The following is a 12,798-nucleotide window of genomic DNA, read 5'->3' on the forward strand; positions in this document are numbered from 1 at the left end:
TTCCCCACCCCTACTTCACAGCCTATTTTTGTCACTAAGTTGTCTACATTTGTTTTGCCTAGTTCCTCCCCTTCTCTTCTTCTCTCAACCCTCTGCAACCTGGCTTCTCTTCCTGTGCATGTTTGTATGTCTGTGATGATAAGTGAACAGATACTGCTCAGGCTGGATTTTTCTGAACTTTAAAGGCTTTTTCCTTGAAATATTCTCATACTTTGCTTTCAGTGACATCATATTTTCCTGGTTTTCCTCTGCCACTTTGGTCCTTTCATCTCAATATCCTTTGAAGTTTCTCCTCCTGTTGATTAAATAATATTGCTCAGGATTCTGTTCTTGGCTGCCTTCATTTTAATGATAAACACTCTCTGGATAGGCTGTTTTCTTTCCTTGTTACCTTTAAACAATTATTTATTTATTTATTTTTAGAGAGATGAGAAGGGAGGGAGAAGGAAAGGGAGAGCAACATCAAGGTGAGAGAGAAACATCGATCTGCCTCTTACAGGCCCCCAACCAGGGACCTGGCCCACAACCCAGGCATGTCTCCTGACCAGGAATCGAACCGGTGACCCTTTGATTTGCAGACCACCGCTCAACCCACTGAGCCACACCAGTGAGGGCTAGGCTCTGTTTTCACAGATTCAATTATTGTTTACAATTTTGAAGAAATAGATGCACAGAGATTATACAAAGATTATATTTTCCAAAAAATGTATCACAAACTAAAATAGGTCCAATGGGAGAACAATCTCATGTCCTTAGATAGAATTGCCTTTGTCAAAAGCTCAAAGGCCAAAAAGAAAAAGCAGCTTATTTCAGTAAGGAGTGGAATCCAAATTCACCTGGGATTTGCCTGTTAGTGAGTCAGCTTCCATGTTCTCCTTCTTCATGCTCCCCTTCTGGAGAAGGACAGAATCCTCACCGGGTATATCGGAAGATGAAGGAAAACATTAGGGAGACAAGCTTGCCCTGGAGAAACACTCAATGGTTACAGCAGTGACTTTACCATGCTATTCATAGGACTCAGCTTTAAAGAACTTTGAAAAAATAATGATGCCAGGCTGTGCCAACCACCAGGATCTCCAAGGGTGGGGCCCAGATCTTATATTTTTAAAAGGCTCTAACTGTAATTCTGATATTCTACCAAGGACTGAGAGCTACTGGATCAGAGGCAAGTAGGCCAAAATAATACTTTGAGGTCTCATCTGTGGTTACAGCAGATTCTAAAAATAACTTTAATCCTATCAAAGCTAAAACCTACCCAAGGCTTAGCCACCACAGGCTGCATGTAATTCTACTGGGGGCTAAGAACACAGGGTGGGGCAAAAGTAGGATTATGGTTCTGAGAAGACCGAACAGACTTTATTCTGTACTTTTATTAATTAGTGCATTATTTTCTATAGGAACAACTATCAGCCTGCTTTTGTCCAACCCTGTATTTTATCCAATCAATCCCTTCCTCAAACACATTGGGGAGAATTCTACTCGGGGATTCTTTCCCTCTAGGTTAATCTATGTATACTAATCACAGACTTAGGCAGTCTGGTCACTGTGAACTACTGACTCTTTCAAGTACATAAAAATCTCTGTGGCTACCAATTCTCTTCTCCAGCCTGTTGGTGAGAGGTATACCCAAAGGCCACTGTCCTAGTTTTTCCAAGATTCATTAGTTACGCCAGTGAACCTCAAATGCCAGATTATAAACCAATACTGGTCTGTGAAGCTGTTTCCATTGATTCTGGGTGAAATAAGAATAGAAACAATGCAGGAGATACTTTATGAGACCCTTTTGTAAGTAAAGGCAGAATCTGGGGGAAAAAAACCCAAATGTCTCAGCAACATACTATTTGAATGCTCTGTGATACCTCAGTCAGCTCAGTCCCTAGGACACAGGTGGCAAACACAAGGCCCTCGGGGCTGAATCCGGCCCTCCACCTTGTTTTAGCCGACACCTTGTTTCTACCCAACGGCAGCGCAGCTCTTGCTTAACTGTTAAGGAGTAATTACATTTATACAGTCCTAAAATTACATTCGGCCCTTTGAAGGCAACCTCAAGGCTGATGTGGCCCCGGTGAAAATGAGTTTGACACTCTGCCCTAGGACAGTGAACACAACCCTTTTTGCTTCTGTCATTCTTAGTAATGTGCAACAAGATATCTTGAAGAGGTACAAAAGCCTCCAATCAGCTACTCCCTTATTTATTGCTCTCACTGATTAGTTTCCTTCCCTTAATTCTCCTTCCCTGCTGACCTCCTTCTTGAACTTTTACAAGTGTATTCACAGATACTCTCATTCCATTCAAAGTAAAATTCATATGCATTCTCAAGCTCTTTATAGAATTTTTTTTCCCTTCTAATGTAAAGCACATCTTTGTTATCAACACCTCTTTTCACCCTCCAGTATTATGGTCTTAGAAGTTTTAATATACTCATACCTCCATATTCCCACTTTCTCACAAAGATTTTTCTACTCTCATACAAAAAGTTTTTCTTAACAACAGTTTATGCACTTACTGTTTTATTGATGGAACATACCAAGAATTGTTCATTCACTTACTCAACATTTATTTACTCAGGTCTCCTACGTGTGAGGCACACAAATGCCTGGCCTCAGAGAGCCTACAGTCTATTGCGAATGAAAGACATTAAGCAACTGTGCTAGGTCAATAAAAACTCTGATTATTTAGCTCAATGTTGCTTTCCACCCTGAATCCTGCCAATATTAGGATGGTACTTCAACAGTGGCATAGACAACCCAACCTGAAGACCTTTGACACCTTTATTTCTCATAACCATCAGCAAGCAAGCTATTTCCTTTTTCAAACTTTGGTCCTTATTACTTAGAATTGTTCTACCAGGAGAACAAATTTGAATACATCAATCCCTAACTATAATTTCCTATCCTTTCGACTTGCACATTCTTGTTCTTAGTACATTCTCTAACTTTTATCAAGGTCCCACCACAGTACATTCTTTAATTTTCTCTAAGTCTACTACCTCTTTTGAAGTCACTTTCCTTCCCATGCTTTCATTTCATAGTAAATCACTTTCAGCACCCTTTTCAGAGTCTTCAAATTCCTTGACCACTTGTCCTGTACAACACCCAATCTTAATTTGATGCAATAATCTCTTCTATCTACCCTTTTTAAAAATTGAGGTAAACTGACAAATGAAACTCATCATATTAAGCATTTTTAAAATATACAATTGTGTGACTTTTAGTATGTTCACAGTGTTATGCAACCATCACCACCATCTAATTTCAGAAGTTTCATTTCTCCCCAAATTCCATACCCATTAAGGAATCACTCCCATTCCCCCTCCCTCCCATACTGTTTCTATGGAGTTGCCTATTCTGGACATTCCATATAAATTCAGTCATATGGTATGTGACCTTCTGTGTCTGACTTCTTTAAGTTAGCATACTATTTTGGAGCCTCATCCATGTTGGACCATGTATTAATTCTTCGTTCCTTTTAATGGCTGAATATTATTCCATTGTATGGATATAGTATAATTTCTTCATCCATTCATCAGTTCATAGACATTGGGCTTGCTTCCACTTTTTGGCTATTTTGAATACTGCTGCTATGAATATTCATGTACAAATTTTTGTTTAAACATGTTTTCTATTCTCTTGAATATACGGTGATTTTATGGGAAACTTTTTGAGGAACTACCAAACTGTTTTTCCACAGTGGCTGCACCATTTTGTATTCCTAAAAGCAATGTATGAGGGTTCAAATTGCTCCATATTTTCACCAACACGTTGTTTTAATCTTTTCCTTCTATTAGTATAACCATTCTAGCAGATGTCAGGCAGTATCTCACTGCAGGTTTGAATTTCAATTTCCTAGTGACTAATGATGCTGGATGATTACTCCTATGCCTGTTGGCCATTTGTGTATCTTCTTCAGAGTCCTCTGTTCATTTAAAAACTTGTGTTTATCTTTCGGTTGTTCAGTGTAAGAGTTCTTTTCCCAACATTTTCCCAAGACTGGGCCTTATCAAATATGGGTTTCAAATATTTCCTCTCATTCTGTAGGTTTCCTTTTCACTTCCTTGATTGTTTCCTTTGATGCACAAAAGTTTTTAATTTGGAAGTCTAATTTTTATTTTGTTGTATTTTTGGTGCCATATCTAAATATCAATGACCAAGGTCAAAGTGATGAAGAGTTACTCCCATGTTTCCTTCTAAGAATTTTATAGCTTTAGCTCTTATATTTAGGTTTGTTGATCCATTTTGAATTAATTTTTGCATAAGGTATGAAGTCCTACTTCAATCTTTTCCCTGTGGATATCAAGTTGTCCCAGTACTATTTGTTAAAACTTTTCTCAGTTGATAGTCTTAGTACCCTTGTTGAAAATCAACAGAACCAAGACGTATGAGTTTATTTCTGAACTCTCAGTTCTATTCCACTGATCTATGTCTATCCTATTCCATTACCATGTGGCTTTGATTATTTTAGTTTTATAGTAAGTTTTAAAATTAGGAAGTGTACATCCTCAAACTCTTTTTTAATAAATTTGTTTTGGCTATTTGGGTTTTTTTCTGATTTGTTTTGTTCTGTTTGTAATTCCACATACATTTGAGGATCAGCTTGTCCATTCCTGCAAAAAGGTGGCTGGAATTTTGATATAAATTGCGCCTGAATCTATAGATTGATTTGGCGGGCATTATCATTGTGACAATACTAATCCATTAACACCGGATGCCTTTTCATGTATTTAGGTCTTTTAAAATTCTGCCAACAATGTTTTGTAGTTTTCAGTGGACAAGGCTTACACCTCATTATTTAAATTTGTAGTTAAGTATTTCATTTTTTATGATGCTATTATAAATTAAATTGTTTTCTTAATTTCATTTTAGTATTGATCATACCTAGCGTATAAAATATAATTGATTTTTGTATGTTAGTCTTATATCTTGAAACTTTGCTCAAGTAATCAATAAATCCTTTGGGTTCAAATTCCTCTGTGTTTCCAATTCTCCCTTCATTCTGTAATTAACACCCGATCTAGTCTTTTAATTGGTTTTCCTATTTTCAGAGCTCTCAGGTCTGTCCTTTACACAAAGAGTTGGTAAACTTTTTCTGTAAAGATCCAGATAGTAATATTAGGTTTGCTGGCACTATGGTCTCTGCTATAACTAATCAACTCTGGTCATGGCATGAAAGCAAGTGCAGATAAAATATAGATGAATGGGTGTGGCTGTGTTCCAATAAAACTTTACTTACAAATATATTTTGCCTGTGGGACACAGTTTGTCAACCCCCACTCTACACTGGTATCAACCTATTTTTCAAACACACACCAAATTGTCGTATTCCTCTATCCATCCTGTGAAATCTCATTCTATTTCTATCACCTACAGAATAAAATCCATGTTTGGTGATATAGTAAAGTCCTTCATAATCTGGCCCTTGTCACCCCCTAAGTTCAAAAGAGATAATTTCTCTTCATATGGGAAGGGCAAACTATTTTTAAAGGTTTTTCTTTCTTTGTCATTGAGGCATAATTGACATATAACATTATATTAGTTACAAGTATACAACATAATAATTCAATATTTGTATAATTGTGAAATGATCACCACAGTAAGTTAACATCCGTCACTATACAGTTACAAAGTTTTTTTCCTGTGTTGACAACTTTTAAGACCTACTTTCTTAACAACTTTCAAATATGCAATATAGTATTGTTAACCATGTCACCATGCTGTACATTACATCCCCATGACTTATTCATTTTATAACTAGAAGTTTGTACCCTTTGACTCCCTCCACCCATTTTGCCTACTTCTTACTCCCCACTGTTGGAAACCGCCAATCTGTTCTCTGAATCTATGAGCTCAGTATTTTTTTGTTTTAGATTCCACATAATGGTCAACTATTCTACAACCAGCTTTCTATATTCTCACCTTTATCTTTAAGCATTTCAATCACATCTTCTATGAGAGTCACCACTTCTTTGCTGTCCTTTGGGTGTTGTAAATTCACCCAAGTCCTGACCTCTTCAGGGAGAATTATCAGGAATTGTTCCAGCACCAACAGTTCTAGGATCTGCTTCTTTGTATGAACCTCTGGTCTCAGCCACTGAAGACAGAGCTCCCAGAGCTGGCTCAGGGCTTCATGAGGCCCAGACACTTCCACGTACTGGAAATGTCTGAACTTTTGACGAGAGGCCTCAGAGTCACAGGTCTCCCTGACTGGGATTGTCTCCTGCTGCCAAGACACGTCTGCTCTCAGGACCTCACTTTGTTCGTGTAGAGCCAGGTTTTGAGGTTTTAGGACATCCATCAACTTATTCAGGGGCTGCATCTTCCTAGATACAACTCTCACTTTGTTTGATTTTCTTATCTGATCAGTCCAGTAATTCTTAGTCTCAGGCTAAGCACATGTATACTATATATAGGTGGTGTGACTTGACACAAGTTATATATCAAAATAAAATTTCCAGAAGTTCCAGGAGTTTCAAATAGAAAGCTGACATTCAGGTACCTGAGAAACTGAAAAAAGACACAGACATGACATATAGATAATGAACATGTATTAGCATAGTGTTAAAAAATAACATAGTACAAATACTATTCTTAAAATCACTTAATAATCCATATAATGGATTCTCCTTTTAATTCTTGTTTTCCATCTTTGGAACAGGAAAATATGCTGTCCCTTCCCCCTGACCACCCCAAAAAGACAGAGAAAGAAACACAGATAGATTTCACACAAAAAAAGATAAATTAAATATTCCTTTGATTAAAACAAACTTCATAATTTAATTGCAGTTAGATTTCTTCTATACCAGGTGACAACTCATTTTTGCTTTACAACTAAGTAAAACAAATTTTCAGGCAGGAGAGTCAGGCTATTAAGGTTTCATATTAGAGATGCCTAAAAAAACCTCTTCTTAAGTTCCCAATAATATACCAATAAAGTTACACAAAATGGGTAAAATTGGCACTAGCCCTAGGAGTTAACGTAAGAAACTATCATTTAAAAAAAACACAAGAATAAATACCCATGAGCTATTTTATCATTAGGGATTAAATCAAAAAGTGTATTCCCAAATTACAATAATTAAAATTTTTCATTTGTTAGGACTCACTGGGGCCTTGTCTGCAATGTCCACAAGAGAAGTCTTAGGCTCAACTGAACAGACTCACAGGACTAGCATGGGTCACACTGGGCACCAGTTTATTCATAAAGCTACTGGACAGAAAAAACAGCTTGTTGGCAGAGTAACTGGCATCTTTCTTCAGTGGGCATCCTCATAGAGTATAGCTCAAGTCAAGAGACCTGCATAGGTTGTGCAAAAGCATCTTGATTGAAGGGCCTTCCCCCAGGAGCCAGTATCTTTTCTAAAAACTCTCAGCACAGCACTCAGTGTTCCCCAAAGAGCTTTTCCAACGTTAACAGTCATTATGTTCAGGGAAGTTCAGATACAGCTTTCTAACCAATTTCCAATACTGCCAGTCTGCATATAATTTACCATTCAAAGGTCTTTTTTATTATATGCCTCAAGGCCTGTGGTTTTCGGAGGTGATTTTGCCACCAGGGCAATGTCTGGAGACATTTTGGTTGTCACCACTGAGGGTTATTACTGGCACCTAGTGGGAGGGGACCAGGAATGCTGCTAACAACCCTATAATACACAGCCCTCTATAACAAAAAATTTTCTAACCCAAAATATCAATAATTACGAGATTAAGGAACCCTGATATAGGCAATATACAGTGAACTAAGAGTGCATACTTTGGGTTCGTACCTGACATGAGGTTAAATCTCAGCTGAAGGTACTGTATGTATGATATTGAACAAGTTATTTAACAAAAGCTTGAGTTTTCTCAACTATAACAATACTTATAATTAAATTATAAGTACTAAAGGAACACTCATCTCACTCCTTGGCAGACAGTAAGCACTCAATACTTGCTTTGTTGAGAGTTTTTACTGTAAGAGGATGTTGAATTTTGGCAAATTCTTTTTCTGCATCTATTGAGATCATCATACAATATTTATCTTTCATTTAATTAATGTGGTGTATCAGATTGACTGATCTGTGAATATATTTGCAAATCATATATCTAATAACGGGTTAATATCCAAAATATATAGAAAACTCATATAATCAATAACAAACCAAACCAACAGTCCAATTTAAAAAATGGACAGAAGATCTGAATAGCCATTTTTCCAAAGAAGACATACAGATGGACAAGAGGTAAATGAAATGATACTCAACATCATTAATCATCAGGAAAATGCAAATCTAAGCCACAATGAAATATCACCTTACACCTGTGAGAATGGCTATTACCAAAAAGACAAGAGATAACAAGTGTTGGTGAAGAAAAGAGAACCCTGTGCACTGTTGGTGGGAGTCTAAACTGGAGCAGCCGTATGAAAAAGAGTATAGCGTTTCCTCAAAAATTAACAATAGAACTACCATATATGATTTAGCAATTCCACTTCTGGACATTTATCTGAAGAACATGAAAACACTAACTTAGAATGATATATGCATCCCTATGTTCACTGCAGCACTGTCGATAAGAGCCAAGATATGGATACAACCTAAGTGTCCACCAATAAGTGAACAGATAAAGAAATTGTAGTATATATACAAAATGGAATATTATTTAGCCATAAAAAAGAATGAAATCTTTCCATTTGCAACAACATGGATGGACCTCGAGGGCATTATGCTAAGTGAGGTCAGGCAGAGAAGGATAAATACTGTATGATCTCTCTTATATTCGGAATCTAAAAACAAAAACCAACCAACACAAAAAGCCAATAAAACCAAACTCATAGATTCAGAGCACAGATTGGTGTTTACCAGAGAAAGCAGGTGGGGAATAGGGGAAATGAGGTTTATTTTTGTGTTTTATTTTTGAAGAGTTAGAAGCAAATGAGCAGAATATAATTCCTCAAGGTTTTCTGTTGTGTCTTGTTGCAATCATATCCATTTTAAAAAGCACTCAACAGATGATCATATATACAATGTTTATGTCTGCCTATTAGTAGATCTTACAGATTGATGGAAACTGTGCACAGAAGTTATTTCCTGACTCCTGACATCAAACACAAACCTCCAAAGCTTAAGAAAAGTCTGGGTTCATTTAAAAAATAAAGTTTCAAGTAGCCCACCTTTGTTTACAGTATAAAAATTTAAAAAAAAATAAAGTTTCAAAGTGACAATGAGGTATCACTGAGTCCCAATGAAACAATGAGATGTAGGCCCAGATACTTTAAAAATTAACACAAAGAGAGAAAAAGGGAAAAAGCTCACAGTCAATATGTTGAAAATAAAACAAGAAAACAAGGAAGCACAAAAATTAAAAAATTAAAAATAGAAATAACAAAAATATTTATTGTAACAATAAATATACTGGGTAAAAGTTTAAACTCAACCAGATAAACACTCAAGAGACATCCAAAACAAAAGAACTTCAAAGCTGAGAATAAAGGGATGATTAAAAATACAAGCAAATGTAAGCAATAAAATATGCATGAATATACTGAATTAAAATATATATTAAATTAAAATCACAAATCCATTAAAATAGAGGAAACTTTCAATGATTAAAGGTACAACTCATAATGAAGTATAACTATTATTAAATGTACCAAAAAATGTATTGAAATAGTTATAGCAAAACCCTCTGAAAAGATGAAATTAACAATGACAATAGAAATTGGAGACTACAGTAACTTTCTCAGTCCTTAAAGAAAAAACCCTAAAATTAATTACTAAGATAGTGCATATAAGTAATATGCTTAGTCTGATATATAAACCAAACAGAATGTAGTTTATATTCAGGCACTGACGAGAATGCTTACAAAAAAGCTACTTATTAGGCTACAAAAGAAAAAAACCTCCTCAATAAATAAAAATAATATAGAGTGATACAGACCCCATATACTACCAAAATGAAAAACAGAGTTTATCCAGAGAAAAGAACACTCTCAATTACTTTGAAATTTAAATGTTGCTGCTAAAAAACAATTCACATTAAAAACATTGCTCATCATGGAGCTCATCATAGCAAGTTCAGTCTCTACTGTGAGGCAATGTCAAAGCCTTACGTACATAATTAAACAAAAATGAGATGAATTAAACATTCAATTCTGTGGGAAAAAGCAACAAAATATACTAGAGATTTATAGGTTACAAATATGTTAATAAATTAGTATACATAATTATAGAGCTAGGAGGACAAGTAAACATGATATACTTGCACTTAGGATACAGGACGGTTAAAAGTCAGGAATTTTCAATCTTTTTTATTTCATAGCACACAACTAATTACTAAAATTGTGTGGCACACTAAAAATATATTTTTTGCCAATCTGACAAAAAATAGGTATAATTTTGATTCATTCACATCGGATGGCTATTGTTGTATTGGCTATTGTCATTTTTAATTTGACAATCTAAGGGAAATGAGGTCAGTGCCCCAGACTAGTCAAATATCGCATGTTTTAATCATTCTTGTGGCACACCGGTTGAAAATTGCTGGTTTAGGTGATAGAAGGGCCAAGGTTTGTCGCTGACAGCCAGGAGCTTAAGTGCTCTCTACTTGATGAATACGGAAATAAACAAAGTCAAGAACTATTTCAATTTAAACTGAATAGCCGCCTTAGAGGATGACGGCGGGACTCAGCCTGAAGAATTAAGAAGGTGAGCCAAAGGCACTGAGGAAGGGCTCAGTAAAGCGCAGGTGACAGGGATCTGGAGACTTGCAGTAAACAACCAGGTGACACAAATTCAAAGAATTTTACAGTTTCAAGGAATTTGAACAGGCGTTTATTATGCTAAGAATGTTGTTTTCAATCCAATAGATTTTAGGTAGGCAGTAGCCTGAGGTAAGGAGAGCCTTTCAGATTAGCTCAGAAAAGGAGGAGCAGAAAACAGTTTGGAAATCAGTGTCAGAAAAAAGACAGACGCCTGCAGGTTTTAATGTTTGGGGGGTTGTGGCTAGGAATAATTGGGGAAGCAAGGCAAGTTGGAATGAACTTTTCTCCATTTTCTTTCCCAGTTGGCGGATCCAGTCACACTTGTTATTTCCGCGAGAACTCAATACCAGTCATTCCAAAACCAGCTAAGATACATTCCCCAGGTTGAGCCCCTGGAAACTGCCCCATCGCGGAATGGAAGACACAGCAGCGAGACGAAATTCCTGGTTTAGCAGAAGCAGACCTAGAGCCCAGCTGTCCTGCTCCACTCCTCAAACCCTCTTAGCGCTGCTCTCCCACACACTAACACCCCTCCGCAGCCCTCGCCTCGCCTCCATCCCAGTCCGCTCGCGCCCACCCAGCTTCTCCCGCAGACACTGCGGAACGCCGTATTGGAATCCCGGTAACTGCGAACTAGCCGAGCAGACGCCCCCTAGTGGGACTCCCAATTCCGTGCACCCGCGTCCGGCTGATACCTGGGAGCAAGCCTTCCCGCCCCGGCTCTGCTCAGGCACCCCCAGGCGTCTGTTCCGATGAACGCGACAGAAGTCGCATTCGTGGCTGGCGAAGGGAGTTGCAGTAGCCAATCACACCACAAACAGGAAGCGCCGGCCCCAACTGGTGCATACACGCCACAGCCGAGCCGGACCTGTGTCTTACAAATGCCAACGCAAGCCCACCGCCTATTCCCGCGCACGCGCACCAGCGTGGAAGGAGCACCCAGACTCCCGTGCGGCCCAGCGGGGCTATAAAGTAGACCGAGGTGGGCAGTTCCTCGTCTCTCCCACTTCCCTACGGCCCGCCTACTTCGTAGACTTACTTCCAGCCTTCCGGCCACGAACGGACGGACGGAAGCCCGGTTTCCGAAGAGGGGCGTCAGAAATTTATGTCGCTAACCCAATTCCATCCAGGAAAATTGGCCAAAACCTTTCTTACCTTCTACCTGCCAGACCCCACCCTCCTGATTGGCTTGAAACCAAAAATCAATGCCATAATTTCTACAGAATACCGTCTTGCATATAACATGGTTTTCGCTGACTGATTCACTGATTCACTCATTCAGTTTTGCATCATGGTAAAAGATTTTGCAGAAGATCGTGAGCTCAGGTTTGGCTTTTTGAGTATAAGACACGTTGTGACATCCAAGAAGCATTGTCTAATAGACAAATCACTGGCATCTGGATCTTAGAGGTGTTGGGAGTAAACATGTAAAATTTGTGTCATTTCTGGGTAGAGGGTAATTGATGCCATGAGTGGGAGGCGATATAACATACAGACAGACAGAGATAGAGAAAATAAGAGAGGGTATTGAGCCTCAGAGGAAGATCTCAAACTAGTCAATCATGTAAAGGCTCTAGGGAGGGAACTATAAATCTAGGTCATGAGCTGACCAAGAACAAGATGTGGAACTAAATTTTTTATTTTGTTGCAACCTCCTCTGTACCCATTACTATCATAAGTGATTTACAAGCATCATCTCAATCATCACCACACTACTATAAGGTACAGGTTGTCATCCCCCAAGTTATTGAAACTAAAAGATGGCACAGCAAAGGTTCAAGCTCAGATCACTTCATACTTGTCCCACAGCTACTCTCTCAATGCTGTAAGATTTAGAGCTAAGAGATGACAGAATGGTGGAATGATATTTTCTGAGACTGAGGGTATGACGTGTGCCATGAATTGTTTGTGATGGGACCGGCCTTTATAAAAGTCATATTTAACTATCTAGGCAAAATAAAAATTTAACCTGGAAGTATTGCCGGTAAACATGTCAGACATTGTCTTGAGTCAATTAAGAGTGCAGGGAAATGGAAAATGCACTAAGTAGGGGGGAGAATGAT

The 12,798-nt window shown here is 38.0% G+C and overlaps 1 protein-coding gene across 2 annotated transcripts in view; it reads right to left on the reverse strand.

Annotated features, from left to right (window-relative positions):
* LOC112307130 (zinc finger protein 215) overlaps positions 1 to 12,798 on the reverse strand; it is a 30,770-nt gene that overhangs the window by 4,813 nt on the left and 13,159 nt on the right. Inside the window, exons 2-3 of one of the 2 annotated variants that reach the window (XM_053925147.1) lie at positions 5,908 to 6,501; positions 837 to 919 (exon numbers count right to left, since the gene is read on the reverse strand). In XM_053925147.1, the coding sequence (XP_053781122.1) occupies positions 837 to 919; positions 5,908 to 6,313 (489 nt within the window). In that variant the 5' untranslated portion in view covers positions 6,314 to 6,501. Of the gene's footprint in view, positions 1 to 836; positions 920 to 5,907; positions 6,502 to 12,798 lie in introns of those variants that run through there. The other variant, XM_053925146.2, reaches the window with a different exon arrangement.

The sequence above is a fragment of the Desmodus rotundus genome, chromosome 5 (genome assembly GCF_022682495.2).
Source record: "Desmodus rotundus isolate HL8 chromosome 5, HLdesRot8A.1, whole genome shotgun sequence".
NCBI lineage: Eukaryota > Metazoa > Chordata > Mammalia > Chiroptera > Phyllostomidae > Desmodus > Desmodus rotundus.